This window comes from Rutidosis leptorrhynchoides, chromosome 10, assembly GCF_046630445.1.
Source record: "Rutidosis leptorrhynchoides isolate AG116_Rl617_1_P2 chromosome 10, CSIRO_AGI_Rlap_v1, whole genome shotgun sequence".
Classification (NCBI taxonomy): domain Eukaryota; kingdom Viridiplantae; phylum Streptophyta; class Magnoliopsida; order Asterales; family Asteraceae; genus Rutidosis; species Rutidosis leptorrhynchoides.
In genome coordinates this window covers 25,279,123-25,305,544 of record NC_092342.1, presented here as the reverse complement: position 1 = coordinate 25,305,544, position 26,422 = coordinate 25,279,123, and the positions used below count along the sequence as shown (strand labels likewise).

Here is a 26,422-nt window from a genome sequence, read left to right as displayed (position 1 = left end):
CAATCCACGACCCAGTGTATACGTATCTCAGTATTGATCACAACTCAAACTATATATATTTTGGAATCAACCTCAACCCTGTATAGCTAACTCCAACATTCACATATAGAGTGTCTATGGTTGTTCCGAAATATATATAGCTGTGTCGACATGATAGGTCGAAACATTGTATACGTGTCTATGGTATCTCAAAATTACATAATATACAATACAAGTTGATTAAGTTATGGTTGGAATAGATTTGTTACCAATTTTCACGTAGCTAAAATGAGAAAAATTATCCAATCTTGTTTTACCCATAACTTCTTCATTTTAAATCCGTTTTGAGTGAATCAAATTGCTATGGTTTCATATTGAACTCTATTTTATGAATCCAAACAGAAAAAGTATAGGTTTATAGTCGGAAAAATAAGTTACAAGTCGTTTTTGTAAAGGTAGTCATTTCAGTCGAAAGAACGACGTCTAGATGACCATTTTAGAAAACATACTTCCACTTTGAGTTTAACCATAATTTTTGGATATAGTTTCATGTTCATAATAAAAATTATTTTCTCAGAATAACAACTTTTAAATCAAAGTTTACCATAGTTTTTAATTAACTAACCCAAAACAGCCCGCGGTGTTACTACGACGGCGTAAATCCGGTTTTACGGTGTTTTTCGTGTTTCCAGGTTTTAAATCATTAAGTTAGCATATCATATAGATATAGAACATGTGTTTAGTTGATTTTAAAAGTCAAGTTAGAAGGATTAACTTTTGTTTGCGAACAAGTTTAGAATTAACTAAACTATGTTCTAGTGATTACAAGTTTAAACCTTCGAATAAGATAGCTTTATATGTATGAATCGAATGATGTTATGAACATCATTACTACCTTAAGTTCCTTGGATAAACCTACTGGAAAAGAGAAAAATGGATCTAGCTTCAACGGATCCTTGGATGGCTCGAAGTTCTTGAAGCAGAATCATGACACGAAAACAAGTTCAAGTAAGATCATCACTTGAAATAAGATTGTTATAGTTATAGAAATTGAACCAAAGTTTGAATATGATTATTACCTTGTATTAGAATGATAACCTAATGTAAGAAACAAAGATTTCTTGAGGTTGGATGATCACCTTACAAGATTAGAAGTGAGCTAGCAAACTTGAAAGTATTCTTGATTTTATGTAACTAGAACTTGTAGAATATATGAAGAACACTTAGAACTTGAAGATAGAACTTGAGAGAGATCAATTAGATGAAGAAAATTGAAGAATGAAAGTGTTTGTAGGTGTTTTTGGTCGTTAGTGTATGGATTAGATATAAAGGATATGTAATTTTGTTTTCATGTAAATAAGTCATGAATGATTACTCATATTTTTGTAATTTTATGAGATATTTCATGCTAGTTGCCAAATGATGGTTCCCACATGTGTTAGGTGACTCACATGAGCTGCTAAGAGCTGATCATTGAAGTGTATATACCAATAGTACATACATCTAAAAGCTGTATATTGTACGAGTACGAATACGGGTGCATACGAGTAGAATTGTTGATGAAACTGAACGAGGATGTAATTGTAAGCATTTTTGTTAAGTAGAAGTATTTTGATAAGTGTATTGAAGTCTTTCAAAAGTGTATAAATACATATTAAAACACTACATGTATATACATTTTAACTGAGTCGTTAACTCATCGTTAGTCGTTACATGTAAGTGTTGTTTTGAAACCTTTAGGTTAACGATCTTGTTAAATGTTGTTAACCCAATGTTTATAATATCAAATGAGATTTTAAATTATTATATTATCATGATATTATCATGTATGAATATCTCTTAATATGATATATATACATTAAATGTCTTTACAACGATAATCGTTACATATATGTCTCGTTTAAAAATCATTAAGTTAGTAGTCTTGTTTTTACATATGTAGTTCATTGTTAATATACTTAATGATATGTTTAATTATCATAGTATCATGTTAACTATATATATATATCCATATATATGTCATCATATAGTTTTTACAAGTTTTAACGTTCGTGAATCACCGGTCAACTTGGGTGGTCAATTGTCTATATGAAACATATTTCAATTAATCAAGTCTTAACAAGTTTGATTGCTTAACATGTTGGAAACATTTAATCATGTAAATATCAATCTCAATTAATATATATAAACATGGAAAAGTTCGGGTCACTACACAATTAAATATAAAATAAAGGAAATTAAATATGAAATAAAAGAATTATGCTTATTTAAACTTCCGTAATCATGATGTTTGACGTGTTGATTTTAGTTTTATGCCCATGGGTTAATTGTCCTTTGTCCTGGATTATTTAATATGTCCGTCTGGTTTTTGTCCATAACAGTCCATCAGTCATAAATATAAAGTGCGAGTGTCCTCGTCAAATTATCCTTATACCCGAAGTTAAATATTCCAACTAATTGGGGACTTAAACTGTAACAAGATTTTAATACTTTGTTTAATAATTACACCAGGATGTCGACTGCGTGTAACCCAAGGTTTTAATATTTTGTTATCAATTATACCAAGTGTCCTTGTACATAATTTCACCCCTGTTTTAATTATTCTAGTGGCTATTAATCCATTCCCGTGTCCGGTTAAATGAACGATTATTCGTACATATAAATACCCCGCCCATCGTGTCCGATCGAGTGTATATGGTAATTTATAGGGACGCCCAATTGTAAATCTTTATATTAACATTAACAAACTATCATTTAGTTAAACAATATAAAGCCCATTAATAGCCCATAGTCTAATTTTCACAAGTGTCGTTCTTTTGTCCAAACTCCAATTATGGTACAAAGCCTAATTACCCAATTTTAGTAATTAGCCCAACATCATGATTACTTCGGATTAAATAAGCATAATAATAACTTAGCTACGAGACATTAATGTAAAAAGGTTGAACATAACTTACAATGATTAAAAATAGCGTAGCGTTACACGGACATAATTTCGACTTACACCCTTACAACATTCGCTAACATAACCTTATTATTAGAATTATAATTAAAATTAAAATTAAAATATAAATATAAATATATTTACGTATACATATATAGAGAGAGATTGAATTTTGATGATAAAAATGATCAGAATTCGTTTGGCTTTATAGGGAATTGAGTTCAGGGGTACTCCGCGACTCGCGGCAATTTTTGCCTTCAAACTCCGCGAGTCGCGGAGTTTGAAAATACAGCTCACCCTCCTTTGGCTTCTTTCTTGCCGACGATTTATAAATATATTATAATATATATATTAATTTTAAGAATTAAATATATTTTATATTATATTTATGTGCATAGTTGACTCGTAATTTTTAGTCCATTGCGTCGAGCGTTGAGAGTTGACTCATGTGCAGGTTCCGGATTTTCGAACGTCCTTGCGTACAATTTTATATTTTGTACTTTGCGTTTTTGAATCTTGTACTCTTGTAATTTCGAGACGTTTCTCATCAATATTTGGAACCTCTTTGATTGTACTTTGTACTTTTGAGCTTTTTGAACCTTTGCGTCTTCAATTCATCGAATCTGTCTTTTGTCTTCACCTTTTATTATTTAAACGAATATCACTTGTAAATAGAACAATTGCAACTAAAAGCTTGTCTTTCTTGAGGAATAATGCTATGAAATATATGTTCGTTTTTAGCATTATCAGTATTTTATAGTATAAATGTAAATTCAATTCAATATTTCACTCTCGTTGTCACCAACCCTTTTTTAATTACTCCGTATAACCGAACCCAAAAAGAAAAGTCATTCAATCGGCAGACCAAAACCATGTCAGACACGATCTCTGGTTCTAGACGAGACCACCGCCGGTTGCGGACATAATAGCGGGGGTACGGCGGTAACTAATAGGCGAGGCAAAACCTACCTCCGACCAACAAAATAGTAGTGGTACCATCGGATTGTAAATATGGTCGGCGATACCGGTGATACTCGTTTCAATACTTGTAAACCGTGGGTCTTCTTCTCTTACATGTCTTCGGAAGTTTAAGACGTGTTTGCATTATAAATCTTAGAACATATAAAGGTTGTTATCTACTATGATAAATAAATGTATGAAATGAGAATTGAAAGAAACGAACGTTTGGGAGTCAAGAAGTATGGTTCTACTAATCTACTGGGAAGCTCCTGAGGAGAAGTGCAACAAAAGTCGGAAGAAAAGATCAAAAGGGATTAAATAAATAAATAAATTTATATTTAAGGTTATCATGGAGGATGGTTTTGTGTCAAAGAAAAAGGCTGGAGGTAGACCTTTAAATTTTGACTTCAGTTAAGTTAGGTGTCAACCACGATAGTTAAACAAAATTGAGGTACCAATTATGTAAAAAAAATGTTTAGGTATTATGATGCTAATTTAACAAATCACAGGTGCCAACAACATAATTTTTTCTAATAAAAAATAATGAGAGAGACAATTGATGAATGATCAATCTCATCAATAATAATAATAAAACTGCCAACAAGCATTTGGCCATTCTTATTTTCATATTATGTGTAATAATAATAATAATAATAATAATAATAATAATAATAATAATAATAATAATAATAATAATAATAATAATATTATAATAATAATAATAATAATAATAATAATAATATAATATTTTATTAATTAATTATTATACCTATATACTAAAAGGCATGGCGGATTCCGTCGTTTCAGTTATATCGGATTGTCGTTGAGTTTTCGTTCACCCTACAACCGGTCCCTCAATTTCGGCTTCATTTACACAACGCCCCCCTCGAGTTTACACTTTTTTAGGGGTACAAAGCGTAAATATATAATTTTATTAAAATAAAAGAAACTAATTCCACCCGAATTTTTAACGGGCCCTATCTTCTCTCTCGGTGCGAGTTAAATTTTTTCGAGACCACCGTTCAACTTGGAAAAAATCTGACGAACACAACGGGACTAACTACGCGCGTAACATAAATCGTTAAAAAACACTAAATATTTCGGGCTATATTTCATATCGCTCGGTGCGAGTTAAATTTTTCCGAAATCATCGTTCAACTCGAAAAAATCTTACGAACACAACGGGACTAACAACGCGCGAAGCGGACATCGTTAAAAAAAACACTAAATATTTCGGGCCATATTTCATACATATATATACACGTACAACAAACAACTCAACCTATTAGATATATTAGGTACCAAACAACATATATCCAAATTCGACTGCGCGTTGAATACAACCGCAGCAACGCGCGGTCGTATTTTTTTCTAGTAATAATTATTCATAATTTGTTACTTGTTAAATTAAATATTAAAAATAATAAATTATTTTTATTAACATATTCATGCTAAATTAGAGTCTTAAAAGCCTGAGGTAAAAAAAATCGAGTTTAGAAAAATCTATCTACCGATAGAAAAATCAATAAATGAATTGTTAAATTAAAAGTTACCGAGTATAAAAACGTATAAGAACCTGTTGTTCTTGGTTATACAATAATCCCTCCTTCGCCCCCGACTGCCGAAATCTCTGCTTCCTCGGTCACTAAAAATCGATAGACTTACATAACGTCTTCATCGGAATCAGAATGAGGAGGAAGCCAAATAAAAAATCGAAAGAATCGATTAAAGCACCGCCCAAAAAATGCTGTAAAATATGTGAAAATACTGAATCGAAATACAAGTGCCCTACCTGTTTCATTCCATAGTAAGTGTTCATTCCTACTAATTAGGGTTCATAATTCGTTACCATATGTCTAAGTAATCATCTTTTCTTATTTTTTATTTTTTTTAACTTGTTTGAGGTTTGCAGTTGTTCGCTCACTTGTTTTAAGAAACATAAAGGTAATTGTCCTATTTTTTCCATATGTTTTATTAGTGTAACTCGGTTAATTAATTTCTATTTGATTAGTTGTACATGTAATAATTGTTGATAGTTATGAGAAATGATGTTTTTATCAGGTAGTTATGGCTTATGTCTATTTTATTTAGGGTTTATTGAACTTGAATGCTTACAGTTGTGCTAGTTGTGAGTGATGATGTACAGATATACCTGTTTTAACCACTGTAATTGGTATCAGTATATATGAGTATGAAAAACTCTGCTTTGGTTTTGTGTTATACTTTAATGAAGATTGGGTGGGAGTAATTAGAGTTTGAGCATTCATATGAATACTAATTAAAGTTAAAAAAAATTGAATAATCACATATGACATGACATTGTAGAAAGTTCAGGAAGTTTAATGCATTTTTTGTCCTAGTTTTGAAGTGGATATACTGGTAGCATTGGATGGGGAAGGAAAAATGAGTGTGTGAATTCATAGTTTTGTGTTTGTAGGGTAGGCATTGACTGTGAGGTAGATATGTAGATGAATTAAATAGAACGATGTATTCTTGTTAATTTATGTGGTTACTTATATATATTATATATGAAATGAAGGATTATATTACTTAAAATAAAAGCATACAAGTCAAAGTTGTACTTTGCCTGTTTTGTGATGTTTTTATGAGTAACTTATATTCACATTCGTATTGGCTAATATAGATATATTCTATTTGGTGCAGAAAATCCATGTATTAAACCAGCTCCTGAGAATGAGAATGATACAAGTAAGGTTAAATTGCTTATTGATTTTTCTACCACAGGGAAACATGTGTTTTTGACCTTTGTAGTATACTGAAAAACTACACGCTCGCATTAATGTCAAGTACTTGATATGTTGTGCTACGTTGTGGTTTAGGATAATCTCCATAACGTAAATGATAACTATTAAAAAACCGAACTGCTTAATCAGTCCATCTGCATCCTTTTTGGGTGCGTTCATGAGTTGATATGTCAAAATAAAAGAATCCAGTAAATGCTTAAGGAGTAAACATATACATGGTCCTAATAATGTTTGACTCTGAACTCACAAAGAAGTAGATGTGAATAGTGAACATTGAGATATTTTTTGTAATAAGGTGAATCTTTAATAGATTATTATCGTTATTATTACTGAACCACCATTTTAATATCTAAACATATTTATTAGTGGTTAATGGTATGCCTATTCTGACTTTAATATACTGTTACTGATATCTTATTAAAGTATCTTGTAAACCGAGTAATGCATCTGATGAGAATAGTCATCTGGAATATGTATTGCTGATATTACATATGCACCATTACATGTATGGCAAAACAGTGTGTACCCTGCATTAGGTTAAATAGAGTCTGTTGATTGCACACGAATCATGTCTTTCCATGTAATCAAGTATTTTTTTCACAGTAGTTAGCGATGCGACGTCTTGTCATTCTTGTATTCTAATGTCTCTGGCCACCTCACTCAATTGACACGGAATTTTGTTGCGTTTGATGCTGAAACTGTTTTAATATGTGACACACAAGGTTAAAAACAACCCGATGGGAGGTAACTTTGTCTTAGAATTTGTCTTGTTATAATCCTTTGACGCTTACCTTGTGAACCAACTTTGATACTGTATTGGTGTAAAAGGGTTAAATTGTATAAATTGGTACCTTTTTCTTTATTACTTTTTAATCTTCATACTAAATAATTTACAATTTTTTTATTTTTTTAGAAAAAACTAAGATGTTCCTCTTGTGGTCAACAATATGAGGAATTTACTTGCTAGCGTAAACTGAATTGACGATCTAACACTTGTTAACTCAATTTTCAGGTGCACCTATTCTACCAATTGATGTTGACAGACCGTGTTATATCGATAATTTCGATGATGTGCTACCACAGTCCCAACTAGAGTCCATAGGTATGCTTTCTAACTATAAGATTCTAGAAGATTATTCATAGCTGCCAATTTCTACTGTCTTCTTGGAATCCTACTTAAATTTGTATGCATTAGAGGTTGCATAGGTGGTTTCAGGTAATATGGTATCTTTAATAGGTAAAAATGTAAAATTGGACTACATTTGTTTAAGATTAAAGACGCCAAACAGGTTGAAAGTGGATCAAACTTAGTTTTAATACTTAAAAAACTACCTAGAATTCATTACAAATGTCAGATAATCAAGGAGCTGATATAATTTTGCTAGAGTCGACACCACCTTTTTTTCTATATTTTTTATTATTTTTTATTCTAGAAACTTCTGTTCCTTGTCAACCGAACACGGCCCGACCCGTTACCCAACACCCCTCTTCTCGTTTACTACCTCCAGTATGCATGCATATTAACCTCTCAACCACAAGATGACCTTAGTAATTCAACAAAAGGTCCATTTGGTTGAGATATATTATAATTATGGGATTTGGCTGCAGCTACGTCTACTGAGATTCTCGAAGCGTTGAAAGACAAAGAGCTACAAAAAATCATATGCAACATAGATTGCTCTGCTAACGCTGAAACAGTAAGTAGTATCATACTTAAGATCACTTTATACTCTTTATTTCTATGCTTTCAAAGGGATAAATCGAATTCTTGATGAACACAAGTAACCCCTAACTTTTATTCAAATTTTACAGGAACTTGACAAGGCTATGGAACAAGAAGTATTTCGCCTGTTTACGGAAAAGGTATGGTTCATTCATAGCTCAATTTTTTACTTGGTGAATTCTTGATTTCCCATGTAATGTATAATATCTATCTGTTGTTTTCTTGTTGCTAGATCTTGTCAAGGGTAACTGAGTTTGGCAAGTAACAGTTATATGTATGTGAAGTGATGTTTGATGAAGGATATTATCCTCTAATGTAGCTTGCCCTAATAATTTGTTATTAGCTCAAAGTTGTTAAAGATATGTATAATCATTTTTGGTGTGGTAGAATGGAAGATTTTCCAGCTCTCTTGTTCCAGATGCCATTTAATGTAACTGATTATTCTAGTTATACTATATGGGGTATTTTGAAGCAAGTCATGGAAAATAACCAAATAGTCAATTTGTTTACCTCCTAACTTAATGGTTCAGCGCTAAATGCTAAACCATTTAGCATTCAGCACGTTTGTTTCTGACATCTGAATGACATATAGAGTTGAAACACTCCTACCATAAACACATAAATTTTCTACAATATTCTCAAATCATATCCAAAATACTTAACAAACGGGTATATTGGATATTTAATTCGTGTAAAACAATAAGGTATTTTTTACCCATTTCATATCGTTCATTCAAAATGATCATTAAATAACTTATTTCATTCAGAATCAAGTTTATTCATTGACTTTGAATCATTCAGATTATAAACCATTCAACGCTAATCATTCGGTTTTATCAAACGCAGCCTAAGTAATATCTATTACATTTCTTTTAATCTATACACAATGTGGTGCTTAAAGGAACTACCTTTGCATCTATAATATGGTATAATTACAGATTAACTATTATATATAGCGTAACAGTGCCACCTTATAATGAATTTTATATCGTGTTGCACTTTTAACTACAAAATTTAGTCGGCTAAGAGCCCGAATTTCCCTGAACATCACCTGCAACGGCACAAAGATTGATCTCTGTTGTCATCTTCAAGTTCATATATGATATTACTACCAACAATGGCGAAGCTTACCAGTTGGGCGATTTTCAGGATCCCTAACGTCTTTGCTGCTGCTTGGCTTACTTGCAACACCTGTTAGAGTCTGCACAAATATGTACATGTTAGTGATGAGGCTTTCAATGTGATTTTTGCAACTGAGTTTATGGTAAGAGTAATAAGGATAAGATAATGAAATTGTATTAAAATGGTTAATAACAAGAGGTGTTTTGATGCTTTTCTGTTGTTCGAAGTTATAATATTAGATCATCAATTATTTGAAATGCTTAAGAAGTTTCAAATGGTTTATCAACTGATAACATTATATCAAAAAGGACTTTTTTATGAAACAATTAGCCACTATAAAAATATTGTATTTAAGTAATACTATTATCAACAATCAACAATCAACAATATGAATATATAAGTGAAAACTTAAGATGACACACACACACACACACACACACACACACACACACACACACACACACAAAAAGGTTATTCAAATAAGAGTTAACGTGCCTGGGGTTGTGGCATTTTTGTTTGTGTGAGACCAACGTATTGTTGATATGGATCTGCGTACGGGACCCGTGGTTGGTTTACATTTTGTAACGGAAATGAGTTCATCATCATCATCGGATCTGACGGGTTAGCTCCTTGACTTCTTTGTGGGCCCATTATGGGAACTTGTGCCACTGGAAACCGTGGAACTTGAGCGGCTGCAACAGCAGGATTTGGCATTATGGCTGAAGCTGGAAGAACGGGTGGGTATGGAACCATGGGTCGGGTCATTGCTACTTGATCCATACCCATACCCATTCCCACAGCAGCCATTGCTGGCATGTATCTTTGGACACCTGGGAACATCATGGGAACAATGCCGTATCCCATGGACATCATCTGCATAAACAGTCATATATGTCAACCATTTGACCCGTCTTCTCACCTAACCGGCGAAATTACAAGCATATAGATAAAAAAAGAGGCCATAATTTAAAAATTTTTGTTTTTTTTTTAACAGCAAGATTGGAGTCACTGACGGGGGACAACCAAAGGAGTTACCAACACCCGATCATATCCGTTCCACGTGTCAAGGATGTACCACTGAACAACTGTCATAGGACAGGCTCTGCGTGTAGCCAACCTTAGGAAGCACCCCCTGAACAACTACCATAGGACAGACTTAGTCATCGATGCCTCCAAAGGACTTCATAACCAACTGCAAAGCAAATTGCATTATGAAATCCCAGGTGAGAGTCGAAGTCGAGACTAGAAGGGCGGTAACCACTCAGCTAAATGAAGATTGTTATAATTTAAACTAATGAACATATGAGTGTGGAATGGAGCAAATGAATATAATGCTATTTACCTGTACTTGCATTTGAAGTGACTTCAAGTACTCAATTGCCTCATCAAGCATTGAAGCTTTGTCCGACTGGAATTTGAATTGTTAAACAGGATTTTGTAGGTAAACTATAACTTTTTCAAAAAATCGTTACAGAAAACTTTTAACTAGACCTTGTTGCAACGAGGTATTAGTTCTTGTAATGCCTTCATCTTTTCATTAATCCTATCTCTACGTTTCTGCACACATATCAATATTAGTTACATATACAGTAACTGTCAAAATTAGTTACATAACATGAAACTCATTACAAGTACAAACCCTTTCTGAGAGATTGTGGACTTCTGCAGCACGAGCTCTCTTAGTGGATGTTGATCCACGTGATTGCTTCTTTGCATCGTGATACTCAAACTCGATATCCTTCATTGAAGATAACATATGGATTATATAACTTCAAACATTGGAAAAACTACCAAATTTATTATATACTTTAACATAATATATTCACAGCTAATTGTATGATTCTTATTACTACGTACTCAATACTACCCCGAAGCAATCAAGTTTACATTAATAACCGAGGTTCATCTAGTAATTAATCACACAGATTAATGAGGCATGCTGGATTAAAGTTGAAAAGCAAAATGAAGGAAAGTAAAAGCATACACATGGTAATATGGTACTTGTGACATAACATTAATGCATGAATTGAAGTAGTTGTACTCTACAATCCCAAATTGGAAAAACAACCTGCAAGAATTGGCAAATCAAGTGTGTTTGTGAATTTTGGAGGAAGCAGGTAACTTAACATTCAATCGAATTACAAAAGATCCCAACTTGGAGCAAACAAAACTGAACATTATGGTAATGAAAACAAAAAGGACTGATATAAAAGAATATACATATATAATCCTATTGAGACCATAGAATTTGAATGCAATAGTACTATACAAGTCTAAAGTTAGAAACCTGCACAAAGTAGAAATTGACCCACGTGCAGTGCATGCAAGAAGTGAAGCATAATGCACCTTATTTTGTGTGTGAAGATTGGATTACACATTGTGGGTAATGATATTAGGTATGATGCAGAAAAAGCATACATTGGCCACACTTTTTTTTTGCCACTTAATTGAGTGAACATATGATACATTTTGAGCAGCATACGCATGCTATGTATGATGACCAATCTGTTTCATTATTTACGTTTGATAATTCGCCTCCATATAATGTAATTACATACAACGTTAAGTTATACCTATAATCAGACCATTCTCAATCATGACGTCATTCTGCCTCATCAGCGCCACATCACCATTTCTTTTCAATTCTTCCTATTCACTAACTCATCACATATTACTCCCAACCATCACACCCTTCCTCAACCACTATATTAACTAATTAAATCATAATACAAATTTAAAAGCAAAATGTACAAGTATTTAAAACCCAGACATCCGTGATGAATTATGCTTAATTTTGACGAAATGGTTGGCGAGAAAAGATTGGCTAAGTGATGCCAATGGTGCCAATATTGGGGATGAGTGATTGGCAATGGTTTAACATATACGTTGGGAGTGCTCTGGATCATGCTTATAAATTTGCTAGCATAATAAAAGCTATCTTCATATATGTACACACTTATATATGCAGAGACCGTGCTAAAACGCAACTACGTGCATACAAGGTTGGAGAATTCGGATCTCGAGGAGATCTCGTTTGGACTTTTTAGGGAGATATCGGCATCTCGGAATAATCTCGGGAAGATCTCGGCTGTTGATTTACGTTGACTTTATAGTTTTTTTAATAAAAATATACATAAAAACATAAATATATGTATATTTTATATACGTTTTTACGAGATTTTACAAAAATATCCAAGAAATGAGCGAGAAAATCTTAGAAATTACGAATTTTTCAAGAAAATCTTACAAATTAGCAAGAAAATCCGAAAAATCGTGGCTTTGGCTAAGTTTGACCCCGTTGACCGAGAAATCTCGGGAGATGAACATCTCGTCTTGGTTGCCTTCTAAAAACGAGATCTCGGGGGAGATCTCGGGAGATTTACAACACTGTGCGCATATAGTTTTCCCTCATTTAAGAAATTTATGTCTAAACATGAAATCTCTATATATGTATATGTTTTTCACTATATATCAATTGGATTAATTAACCATTCTCAAAATTATTTAAAGTTCGTGTAATATTTCATGTTTGTGATTATAACATTTATTTTAATTGATTGGGATTTACTTGAATGCAAGAGTTAGTCAGTTATACTTATTAATGGAGTTCAGAAAGTGTGGAGTACACGCCCGTAAGAGTTGACTAGCGGCTGTCGCGGAAATTGCGGGGGTCAAAGGGGTTGCGCCCCCTTGCGAGGTCAAGGAGCAGCGCCCCTTACGGGTCCAAGGGGCAGAGCCCTTGGCACTATACGTTTTAAGGAAAAGATGTCTTCCAACAACTTTCCCCGCCAAAAGGTGTGACTTTTATCAACCGGTTTTTCTCGCCAAAACTGAAGGGTTGCCTCCCTTCATGATTAACTGTAATTAACTACTTTTAATTTCGGTTTTGACAGACTTGCATTCAAACAGAATACATATACAAAAAACATACAGTTCTCTTATACTTGATTTTAATTTCTTCTTGTCTGAAAACAAAATCGTTCTTGTCTTATACCAATTAGGATTTCGTGTAAACCCGAAGCTTGTGAGGGGCAACGTACTTAATTACAAAAGCGTTTCACGATTCAGGAACCAATCCAGATTTTCAGTTTTATACCCGTTTTCTTACATTTCACAATGAGTCTCAATTTCAAATCTCACAAGTAGCATATTGTTGGTTGAGTGGTTATTAAAATAATCAGAAACGGAGACTGATTAATTGTCACGTACATCTTATTCAAAATATTCTGTCTTTAAGAAGAACTTTACGTCTAAACTATATACTGTGTAGATTATAGAAGTAATATACATAAATAAGATATCTCAAAATTGAATATTACGTTAAAATGTTCAGTACAAAATTTTTATAAAGTTGTCGTCTAGTGCAACTTAATTGATGGATCTCCAAAAAAGTATGAAGGTGGTGCATGTGTGGAGTTTGTGCGTGGTCTTACAAGGTACACGTGTCAACAGTTATAACCACGTGTGAAGTAGTCGTTCGACGTGGCAATATCGTTTGTTAAGCTCTCCAAAGAGCATTGTTATAGGTTCGTCCACTTCTGCTACATAACGACACAATAATTTGATGAAACAAACTACAACCACCTGATCCTGAATATTTATGTATTTATTTATATTTATTGATTTTTGCCACGGACAAACGCACTCATTTTTACTATACCACGTGACTCGAACTCATAAGTTTAAAATAATGAAACTCCTTTTAATTTACTATAGGTCAGAATTCCTTTGCTATTCATTTATATACTAGACTAACTAAATTATAAAGGATATATGTTATGATCTTGTTATACCTACATGTGGAATCTACAAAGACAAAATGCTACATACACTATCATGTAGGTCTAAACACATGGTAACATTTCATATACACATATCACATATGGATAATATTATCCATATTTGTGAGGATTTTATAAGGGTTTTGTTAACTTATACGGAGTATATACTGCACAGTAAAATGCAACTACTAAACTGTGACTTTCCTACAACAATAATAGTATCCGTTTTTTTTTTGTCGGTGGCTAGTTTTTACTCGCCTCTTTTGTTTCGGCAGGTTTGTTTGTCTTTGACTCTTTTCGTTTGTTTGGATTTGTTAGTGTTACGTATGTTTGTTGAGCAGTGTAGCTTTTCGTTTGTAATTAATGCGAATCGTCATCTTTTTGACGAAGGTCGTTTTTTATAAAAAATGTCGTTTTTCGGCAAAAAAAGGCAATAATATCATTCTTTTACCCTATATTAAATGGGATGTCGTTTTTCCGACCACGAGAAGAAAAAACAATAAGCATCAATACGTACATAAATATGTATAATAATAATAAACATGTTCTATAACAGAAATATAATTATAATCCATAAGAATTTTGTATATAACATATGATAACCACAATTATAACTAATATATATGTATAAAATAAATAAATATTAAAATTGAATTAATGTGTATTTTACAATATTAATTGAATTAAAGAGTGATAAACATATGATAAATGAAGTTTTCGTTAGATCATTTTTAATGGTGATAAACGTGATGAGGTGTGATGCGGATTTTTGTAAGGTATAATGATGATGTGACAAATGTGATGGAGTAAAAGTTTGTAGTGGTGATGAAGTAATGAGAGTTTATGTCCCATTTAATTATAATTTGTTTATGTTAAATTATCTAAAATGTGATTGGTTGAAATATGGTTCACGCTCAAAAAGCTTCTAGTGATGGAAGCTATCACACCAGCATTTAATTTAGTGCATTAAGCTGCGTTACTAGCGGGTTTAGTGGTGTGATGTTATCACTTTGACCCATGACGAAACTATTAATGGTGGTCTTAATATGATAAAACTATTGTATATAACAACATCAGTATTATTAATATTACATAGGCCATCAGTGTAGGGATGTCAATGGGCGAGAAAAAACCCGTGATCCGCGAATACTCGATCCGTGATGAGCGTGTAAAATCATTAAATACTACCTGCGGGTATTGGTATGGGTACGGGTAAAATATTATACCCGTTGACGGGTCGCGGGTAAAACCCGATCCGCTAATTCATGAGACTTTTTTTTAATTTACCCACGAGTTTATACATACAATTATCAAATTTAAAAATGATTTTACTTGTAATGCAATAATGATTAAAAATATAATTGTATATATAAGTAAAAAAAACTTAATTTTCACGTCATTTTAGACATGTAGCTTGTACATATAGTTTATAACTAATAAAATTATATAACTATTCTAAAGGGAATTTAACAAAGTTGTATACGGGCATGGGTGAAGATTTTTTACACGCGGGTGGGTAAGAGGTCTCAAAGAGGAGAAAAACAACCCGACGGACGGGTTGCGGGTATATAGAACCCGTACTCGTTACCCGCGGGCACCATCCCTACATCTGGGGTTGGAGTTATTGTTACTTTTTTTGGCGTTTTAACTTTGTCTAAAAAGTATGTTTACATATTTTTCTTTTTGGCGTTACTTTTTTTAAACTACCACTTCCGATTATTTAATCATTTCCTCATATTCGACGGTCATATTTGTTACCTAACTAGAAAAAAATTCGACCGCGCGTTGCTGCGGTTGTATTCAACGTGTGGACGAATTTGGATATACGTTGTTCGGTACCTAATATATAAAGTAAGTTGGGTTGTTTGTTGGACGTGTATGTATATGTATGTAATATAGCCCGAAATATTTAGTTTTTTTTAACGATGTCCGTTTCGCGTATAGTTAGTCGCGCTGTGTTCGTAAAATTATTTCGAGTTAAACGGTGGTATCGGAAAAATTTAACTCGCACCGAGGGAGAATATATGGCCCGTTATCTGGTGTTTTTTTAACGATGTCCATTTCGCGATTAGTTAGTCCCGTTGTGTTCATTAGATCTTTTCGAGCTGAACGGTGGTCTCGGAAAAATTTAACTCGAACCGAGCGAGAATATATGACCCGTTAAAAATTCGGGTGAAATTAGTTTCTTTTATTTTAATAAAATTATATATTTACGTTTTTTACCCCTAAAAAAGTGTAAAGTTGAGGACCGTTGTGTAAATTGAGCCGAAGTTGAGGGACCGTTTGCAGTGTGAACGCTAACTCAAAATGACAATCCGATAGAAGTAAAACGACGAAATCTGACGCGTGTTTTAGGTATAATATAATATAATATAGTATAATCTCTTCATTTCAAATGATACTTCATCCGTCCTACATTAACAGTCATGATTAGATTTTATAGGGTTTTTATGTCCAATTTTTTCCTGGTTTTTTATGTCCAACTTTATACTCCCTCCGTACTAAATTTATAATCCAAAAAAAAAAAAAAAAACCATAAATTAAGAAATATTATCATTTGTAATTTTTTGTTCATTTTTCTATTTTACCCCCCTTAATTTTTACCTTATTTTTATTTTACATTAATAAAACAAAGACATAAAAAAACTTTATCTTATTATTTATATCTATATTTAGAAATTAACTATTTATTTAAGATAACCAAAAAGAAAAACAAACCTATTAAATTAGTACAGAGAGAAATTTTCGATAAAAGTTTTAGCAATCGATTGATTTTTGAATATATTTTTATCCGTATAAGTTCATCAAATAAAATAAAAAAATAATTGTTATAATTCAGTAGGCTTATAACTACCTTTAATGGTTATAAGAACAAAGAGAGAAAAAGAGAGAAGAGAGAAGAAATATTGATATTGATATTTCAAGAGAAATGGTACACCTTAAATGGTTACCATACATGTCTATTTATAGTATAAAATATTACTATGCAAGAAATATAATAATAATAAAATTAACATCCAATCTAGATATTTTATAACACAATCTAGATATTTTATAACACTCCCCCTTGGATGACAATTTTATTAGAGAATAACTAGTACTGCCTCGTTAAAAACCTTGCTAAAGAAAACCCATTGGGATAAAACTTTAGCTAAGGGAAAAAGAGTGCAGCATAGAGTTGACTCCCCCTCAAGTAGGCAACGCCTGAGTTGTTACATCTTCTGAACATGCCTCATGCCAATATTATGAACGTGTGTTCTGAAAATAGCAGTTGGTAGTGCTTTGGTATAAAGATCATCAGAGTTTGTTGATTGAACGTATCTCATTTTAATCTGGTTGTCTTTTACGAGATCTTGAGTATATGAGAAGAATCTGAGGTTTTCATCTGAAACTGTATCATCTAAATCTTTTATGTACAAGTTTAGCCCCTGTGATTTGTCTACATTCTCCTTCATGGTTTGCTCAAACCCTTGTTTCAATTCCTATTCCCTTGTAGTCTTTTCTGAGCCTTACCAACATACCATTCTTTTCCATCAAACTTATGACCGTCCTCATCAACATTTATATTTTGTTCTGTCACTTTTGATACTCTTCTTTCATTTGTATTATGCAAGCTGCATTATCTTCATATATAGTTATTGGTGAAGATAGTTGTTAGTCTTTTATAGCGTTCTAGTCCACAAGAATCAATAATGATTTGTGTCATTGATCTCAACCAAACACATTTTCGAGTAGTTTCATATAATGCAATCACTTCGTCATGATTTGATAATGTTGCAACAAGTGTTTGTTTTAAGAACGCCATGATTTTGTGGTATCTCCATTTAGGAATACATATCGAGTTTGAGATTTATTTTTATGAGGATTTGATGAATGACCTGCATATACATAATCAACTAAATCTTGTTTTGAAGCGTTAGAATAAAATAATTTTAAATAAGCAGTTTCTCAAGGGTATCAAAATATGCGTTTGATCCCGCCCCATTGTCATTTGAGCTGAATCTTGCCAACAAATTAACTGCAAGAGAAATGTCAGGTCTTGTACAATCTATAAGATACATAAGAACCTCAATTATACTAAAATATGGAACTTCCGATCTGTTAAGATTTTCATGATCTTCGCAGGAATGAAATAGATCAGTGTCAATATTGAGTGATCTAACAACAATGAGTTTGTCTTTTAAAAAAATGTTTTAAAATCTTTTCGGTATAAGTTGTTTGATGTACAAGTAAACCATTAGGCATATGCTCAATTTGCAATCCAAGGTAATACTTGGTTTTTTCAAGATCTTTCATTTCAAAATAATTCTTTAGAAGTTGAATGATTTCATAGATCTCTTTATTTGTTCATATGATGTTAAGAACATTGACATAAACAACTACGATCACATATCCGAACATTGTTTTTATAAAACATACATGCAAAATAAGTTTATATGTATACCCTTTTTTTTATCAAGTAGTCATTTAATCAGTTATACCACATACGTCCCAATTGTATAGACCCATATAAAAATCTTTGTGATTTAATAGAATACATTCCCTTGGATTTTGCATTAGATGCTTATGATACCTTAAACCCTTCAGGTATATTCATGTATATCACTATCAAGTGATCCATACAGATAAGTAGTTACAACATCCATGAGATGCATTTAAGTAACTACCAGGTTGATTAAGTATCTAATAAGTAATTGTATCCATTACAGGAGGATAAGTTTTCCTCATAATTCATTTTCGGTCTTTGTGGGAAATTTTGAGTTACAAGTCTAGTTTTGCCTTGTAACTTCATTTGCACATTTCTTTTTCGGATAAAAATTCATTTGTATCCCATACGTTTCACATCTTTAAAAGTGATAACGATTAATCCGAAAACTTTTTTTTATTGAGCGATTCTAATTCAGCTCGTATTTCTCCTTTCCATTGAGCTCAATCATGTCTATTTTGATATTCAGTGACAGATTTTGGTTCTAGATCATCATCTTTATTCATGATGTCATTGTAATATTATATGAAAATATCTCATCAAGATTTTTCATTTCATTTCGGTTCCATAATATTGCATAATTTATCGCAATTTATGTATTTACATTTATCAATATCCTCTGCAGAAGGAATATTAATTTGTGGTTCTTCTTTAACACTTTCTTTTACCTCATTATCAGCTGATTTTCTTTTTCGGGGATTTTTATCTTCGGAACCAATTGATCTTCCACGTTTAATGCGTGGCAAAGACTCAACAGTGACATTATTGCCAGCTTTTGGAATTTCAGTTCGAGCTGGAGCATTTATCGCTGGTATATATGATTTAGTCACCTTTTTTTATATCTGTAAATGCATAAAGTAATTGATTTGCAAGTTCTTGCATATGCATTATTTTTGAACTTTCGTTTCACATTCTTTTGTGTGAGTTCAATATACCTTAATTGATGTTCACATCATGAAACATCATTTTCTTTATTTTTTTTATTTCTCCCCCTAATCTAGGGAACAATGTTTTATTAAAATGATAATCAGCAAAACGTGCTGTAAAAATATCACCCATCATGGGTTTAGTATATCTTATGATTGAAGATGTTTTATATCCAAAATATATTACCATCTTTCTTTGAAAAAACCATTTTATCGTGTTGTGGTGATATAATTGGAACATACACTGCACAACCAATGTTCTAAGGTGGAAAATATTTGGCTCTTGGCCAAAATCAAGTAGTAAGTTAAATATTTATGACTTCCACATGGTATAATGCGAATTAATGTCGCAGCATGTAAATTTACATGTCCACATATAAATATTGAGAGTTTTGTACTCATTATCAATTGTCTAGTTATTAGCTGCAAGCGTTTATCTATTGATTTAGCTAAACCAATTTTGTGTATGCACATGAGCAACTGGATGTTCAACAACAATCCCTGTAGATATATAATGATCATTAAATGCTTGAGATGTTAACTCACCAGCATTATCAAGTCTCATCCTTTTTAATGGTGTAATCAGAATAATGTGTTCTCAATTTAATAATTTGTGCAAGAAACTTTGCAAATGCCATATTATGGCTTGATAACATACAAATATGAGACCATCCGCTAGATGCGTCTATTAGAACCATGAAATATCAAAATGGTTCACATGATGGATGAATTGGTTCATATATCTTTACCTTGAATTCTTTCAAGAAACATTTGTGATTCTTTTTCACAATATACTTTTCATTAATCATCATATGTGCTTTTTCATTAATCACCATATGCGCTTTTGATCATATATATTTTTCACCATATACGCTTTTAATCATATGCGCTGTGTTTTTTCACCATATGCGCTTTTGATCATATGCGCTGTGCTTTTCATCATATTCGCTTTTAATCATATGCGCTTTTATAATATGCGCTTTTTATGTGAATAGTAAATTAATTAATTTCGTTTTACTATTCATATGAATTAATTTCGATTTTCTATTTTGTTAATTGAGTAATATATATATACATCATATACTTGTGACTCCGAAGGCTCAAATAAATTTGACCATATAGTTATATGTTGTACCTTGCATATTAATTTTCAGTAGAAGCTATGTACATAAAAATTATGTCATGATTGAGGACGTGACTGTCAAAAACTGCTTAATGTAGCAAGTTGGTTGAAATAGACATTTATAACGGTAGTGTGAATTGTCTTGTTAGCAAAGATTGCAACTTAACTATAGTTTTTCACGCGAATGATTAGCCTAAAAAACCTGTGAGTATAACGTACGAATGATAACACACAAAAAAAAAAAAAAATTGTAACATTAATACTTTCGTACGAAATATGTGAGTATATATGTTTCCTTCTTACAGCCAAACTCAAGATGTGAAGCAATTAACTACGGAGTATTAGAAAATGCATTGTTGCAAACTTGCAAACGATACTGTTTTCAATACACTAATATAGGTGGGAATATGTGGGATTACTGAGTTTCTTTAATCATAAAAAGAGTCTTTAGAAATGGTAATATACTTTTGAGTTTGTTACTTGCAAACAAATATCCAACTTTTGAGCTTATACTTCGTCTAATACGATGCACAAAATATGTTGGTGATTTTAGCATGATCCAACGTCATTTTAGTTGATTTGTACTTGTCACAATTAGGGATAGCACCCGCGGGTCGTGGATGCGGATTCATTGGATCCATCACCCGTACCCGCGGATTTTTTTTTTTAAATCAAATAACTGGAAATTTGGAATTTTTTTTTTAAGAAACATTCAATTGAACCCTTGTTCGTTGAAACAATTTGACTATCTTTTTAACTCCCCATTATTAAACGGGTCATTTTGATGCACACTCTTTTAAAAATAATTTGTTTTTTAAGTTTTATTATTCAACCTCCTTTTTTCAACGGTCACGTTTTTAACAAAACATTTGACAAGTTTGGAAAAAAAAGTTTTTTTTTACTTTGCTTTCCCCCTTTCTGTAAAACTCATTTAAACACTTTCTTTGTTTTTTTTTTTAAAAAAACTTCCCTTTTTTTTACGTTACCCGTAAATTATAAATATATAAAAAACTTTTTGTTTAAAAAAACTTTCTAGTTTTTAAAAGGCCACTTGACTAAATTTTTTTAATTCTTTCACAATACCCGATATCGTGATCGTGACCTTTCTCCAAAGCAAGAGGTATTCTTGATAAACTAAACACTGACTCGTGTTTGGAATTGTCAGCCACAAAAAAATTCATTTGATGAAAGTATATTTTTTTTAATTATAGAAGGAGACCACTTCATTTTCAATACTTCATTTTTGACAAAAAGCTACTCTATTTTACCATTCCTTTTTTTTTATTTTAACTATTAAAATTTACTTTTAATAAAAATACAAACTACTTTTGTATTTTAACTTTTAAGATTTACTTTTAATAAAAATACAAACTACTTTTTTTATTTTAACTTTTAAGATTAATTATAAATTTAAGAATAAACATTAGTATGCATGAAATAAATAATGATTAATTGCATAAGTAATCATAAATGTTAGATAACATATAAAGACCTCATCATATTCGTATTGATCGGAATTAATCTCGACCCATGGTACCGTGTTGTCAAATGACGTGTTGCGTACATAAAGTACCGTGTTGTCAAATGACGTGTTGCGTACAATCATGAGGTCTTATTAACATAAATATAAATGTTAGTGAAGTTAATAAGAGTTAGATTACAGAAAATATAATTTAGGCGGTATAACCGGCCATATATAACTTAAATAACATAAATATAAATGTTAGTGAAGTTAATAAAAGTTAGTAAACATAAATGATAGTTAGGCGACAGTGTCGACCATATATAATTTAGGTGGCAGAGCCAACCATATAATAAGAACAATATAAATGCACTAAGAACTTAATAAAAATTAGTAGTTCAAAATGTTAGTAGTCCAAAGTTTGATATATTCGAGTCTGAAAATTATTAATAATTTCATACCTTGATCAGTGACTCGTGATCGTTTGAGATATCCTTTGATTACACTAAGCTCTTCGTGCTGATAACGTGTTATAATTCAGTAGGCTTATAACTACCTTTAATGGTTATAAGAACAAAGAGAGAAAAAGAGAGAAGAGAGAAGAAATATTGATATTTCAAGAGAAATGGTAAACCTTAAATGGTTACCATACATGTCTATTTATAGTATAAAATATTACTATGCAAGAAATATAATAATAATAAAATTAACATCCAATCTAGATATTTTATAACACAATCTAATCTAGATATTTTATAACAATAATAATTTAAAGTGAAAAGATAAAAAATAAACCTCTTAGTTATTGTTATTACTGGGTTTCATGCCAATAATTGCACAAAAAAGTAAATAATCAGTTGATGTTTTACCTCGCTGTAACATTCAGTATCGTCTGTATCTCGTGCTTTCCGTTTCCGATCATCCGTCACCTGCGGCGATTTATTCAACACCGGTTCAACACTCGCACTAGCTCCTGAACCGCCGGTTCTTGGTGACGAGGACGCACATAAATCAAAAGTTTCCGGTTCTCTTCCTCCAAAACTACTCATATTCGTGCCAGAAAAAAGCGCGCCACTATCCGTCACTCTCGAAACCCTAGATTGCGACGGTTCAACCGCCGGTTTACCGTTTGACTCCACTACCGTTAACCGTGTCACGTCCTCCGACGCCTTATTCGAATTAGCCGGGTCCGATCCATCTCCGTCGACCGTAACGGTGCAATTTCCGTTATTAGGTCTTGTGAATTGTAAAAATTTCACGAAATTGGATTGATTCTGTTCATCTTCCTCGCGCGGTACCGGCGGCCGTTGAGACTGATCAACACTAACTATCGCCGACGAGGCCGTTGCCGCTGACTGCAATTTCGTTTGATCATTCTCATACTCCACACGCTTTAACGGCGGTACCGGCGGCCGTGGAGGTGGAATGGTAACTATCGATGGTGCCGGAGCAGATGACGGAAGAATTGGATACAAAATATCGTTATTATGAAGATAGAGATCTAAATTATTATCTTCATTAGGATAATGAAGCCATGAAACCATTTCATCCTCTTGCATGAATAAATTACCACACGGCGTCGTTTCATCTTCAATCAATCGTAAATCTCTATTCGATGACGTCATTTCCGATCTTCTATTGTTATTATTATTACTACTACTAATTACGGGTCTCTGGTTTTGGCTTTGCATTACAACCTTACCGTTTTGCCATAACAATTCCATTATATCTTGATCTCCCCTGCATAATTAACAGTTAAACATGTTAAAAGGAGTTTGAAATAAATTAATATATAAGTAACTATTATAAATTGATATATGTTCTAAAAAATGTAACAATACATTGATGTTTTCTTGTGCCTTTTTGAAATTGAAGAAGCTTGTAGCAAGTAATCGGTTTTGGAATCAGGAACACAATGATTCATCCTCTAGCTTCTCTATAACTAATCCAGTGAAGCTAGATCATGAGCTGAAATCTCAATAGATTAATGAATCGAGACATTAATTTTGTAACAAAGTTTGATTCTAAGTATAGGAGCATGGGGAAGTATCTTTCAAAGTATATGAAAAAGATGATGATTATGTGGAAAAAAAATGTAATTTTAATTTCTTTTCGTTTTCGTGGATGGGAGGTTGTTTTCGGGTAAACTAGCGGAAAGAAGAAGATAAGGTGGGCGCTACCTATTTTTATTTCGTTTTATTTTATCGTTTTATACAGCGATTATATTATGTGATACACTTATCACTTATAAAAAATTGACGGTTATCTAAGTTTACGGTACTTCAAAACGTACTAACGACTTCCACGTAATTAGTAAAATTCTCATGGAAATTGTTAAGGATAGCGCTTAGGCCAGCTGTTAACATGCATACATGATTGTACATGCCGATTACTAATCACTTTCTAAGTGACGGTTATCAAATTGTAAAATAACACGAGTATAATGACACCCTAATACTGCTAGCAAAATCGTACGGAGTATTAAATTTTAGATATAAATGTTGCTCAAGTTTATGGTGATCGGTTCTTCATTCGAATATACTTTTCTGTAGAAATCTATGTACGCTAGCCGAATAGCATATCATTAGTCTCTTTGATACATCAAATTATAGCGGTTGTCCTTATCTATTCGTTATTGCATTGATTGTCAATGAATTTCTACATAATGTTATTACATTGATTGTCAATGAATTTCTACATAATGCACAATTGCACGGAAATAGTCCTTCCACTAACATGTTATCGTTAATTCATAGCTTCTGCTATGCACACAGGAATAACATGATAAATGCATCATCTTCTTCTCCAGAATATCAACCTAACTATTTGTTGTCGTCTTTCTCAAAAAATCATGGACTGATGCCTGTTAATTTTGTACTTTGGAGGTATCTTGTAATATATGGAAGATTCTGTGATGTGGGTGTGAAAGAAGACGGGTAATTCACTCTTAATTCGACGAAATCATTAAATTCATTAACAAACACATTCCGATGATTCTGTACTATTCATGGTGTAAGCTAATTAAGTAAGTAGCTATTACTAGGATTTGCTTTTGTGTGCGACGCATGTAAAAAATATTAGCAATTTATATAAACCAACAACTCATTGATGTTGTCCATGTGTAGCATACCCTTTAATAACTAAACAAAACCAATTAGCAATTATAATTATAATGTAGTGTAATAACCCGACTTTTTTCATTAACTTTCCATTAAAAACTTAACAACTATTTCTTAGATTCAATGATTTTTCCACTCCATTTTTTTTAGAATATACTAATTATAAATTAAACACCGCGATTAGTGAAAACGAAAAAAAAATATATTTTAAGACAACAAAGTGTATGATTATTAATTTAAATAATTGATTGGAATTAAATATAAAAGGTTTCGAACAATATATATATATATATATATATATATATATATATATATATATATATATATATATATATATATATATATATATATATATATATATATTTTATAAATATAAAATTTACAAATTATTGAATCATATTAAGATATGATACATTGGATTTTAACTAACGGATAAAAACTTAATTATCACCCTTGACTATATATTATATCTATATTTTCTTACTATTAAACTCGTGACTACTAAAATTATAACCCGTGTTTATTTAATTATTACACCCGTAATGTATCTATACCCCTGAGTTTTACCTAACTTAAACCCGTGACTCTATCTTATCTATATTATATCCTGATCCAATTCATTTCATTTCATTTCATTTATCATAACACACACAGACACTTCAAACCTCAAGAACACCCATATACTATTCATCATCATCATCGTCGATATTCAAACCTCAAGAACACCTTCAATACTTGCTTGATCATAAAATCGTTTACATATTCGGATTCCTCTCGAAGAGCTCTGCACATCCATACCAACAATTTCTTGATTAGGGTAGGTTTTAAAAACTCTAATTTTTGGGTTTTCATGTTTTTGTTACATATTAGGAAAGATATAGTGTCTAGTGCTCAAGTCCTTGTATGTATGCATGATATTATTCGTTAATTTGATCGTTTGATGACTTTTTGATGAATCACGAATTTGTTTTGTGTGAGGTCAGAAACTTGAACTTGTTGAATGTATAATATTATGAGATAATCAGAATCCTC

General features: G+C 32.1%; 2 protein-coding genes and 1 long non-coding RNA gene across 3 annotated transcripts; 1 reads left to right on the top strand and 2 right to left on the bottom strand.

Annotated features, from left to right (window-relative positions):
- The first annotated feature begins 5,499 nt into the window (after positions 1–5,499).
- LOC139873456 (uncharacterized) lies at positions 5,500–8,838 on the top strand. The gene is made up of 7 exons (XM_071861382.1): positions 5,500–5,690; positions 5,796–5,827; positions 6,548–6,592; positions 7,661–7,750; positions 8,257–8,345; positions 8,461–8,511; positions 8,604–8,838. The coding sequence occupies exons 1-7, from the start codon at positions 5,572–5,574 to the stop codon at positions 8,634–8,636; spliced, it is 459 nt and encodes a 152-aa protein (XP_071717483.1). The 5' UTR covers positions 5,500–5,571; the 3' UTR covers positions 8,637–8,838.
- Positions 8,839–9,110: 272 nt separating this feature from the next.
- Positions 9,111–9,834, bottom strand: LOC139869981 (uncharacterized). The gene is made up of 2 exons (XR_011766512.1): positions 9,503–9,834; positions 9,111–9,422 (listed from the first exon to the last, which is right to left on the bottom strand). It is a non-coding gene; the product is annotated as an uncharacterized lncRNA (long non-coding RNA).
- A 145-nt stretch (positions 9,835–9,979) lies between these two features.
- On the bottom strand, positions 9,980–24,195 carry LOC139870126 (transcription factor PIF1-like). The gene is made up of 6 exons (XM_071857976.1): positions 24,113–24,195; positions 23,141–24,011; positions 11,133–11,231; positions 10,985–11,050; positions 10,836–10,901; positions 9,980–10,366 (listed from the first exon to the last, which is right to left on the bottom strand). Exons 1-6 carry the CDS (start codon positions 24,193–24,195, stop codon positions 9,980–9,982), a joined length of 1,572 nt encoding a protein of 523 aa, XP_071714077.1.
- Positions 24,196–26,422: the final 2,227 nt, after the last annotated feature.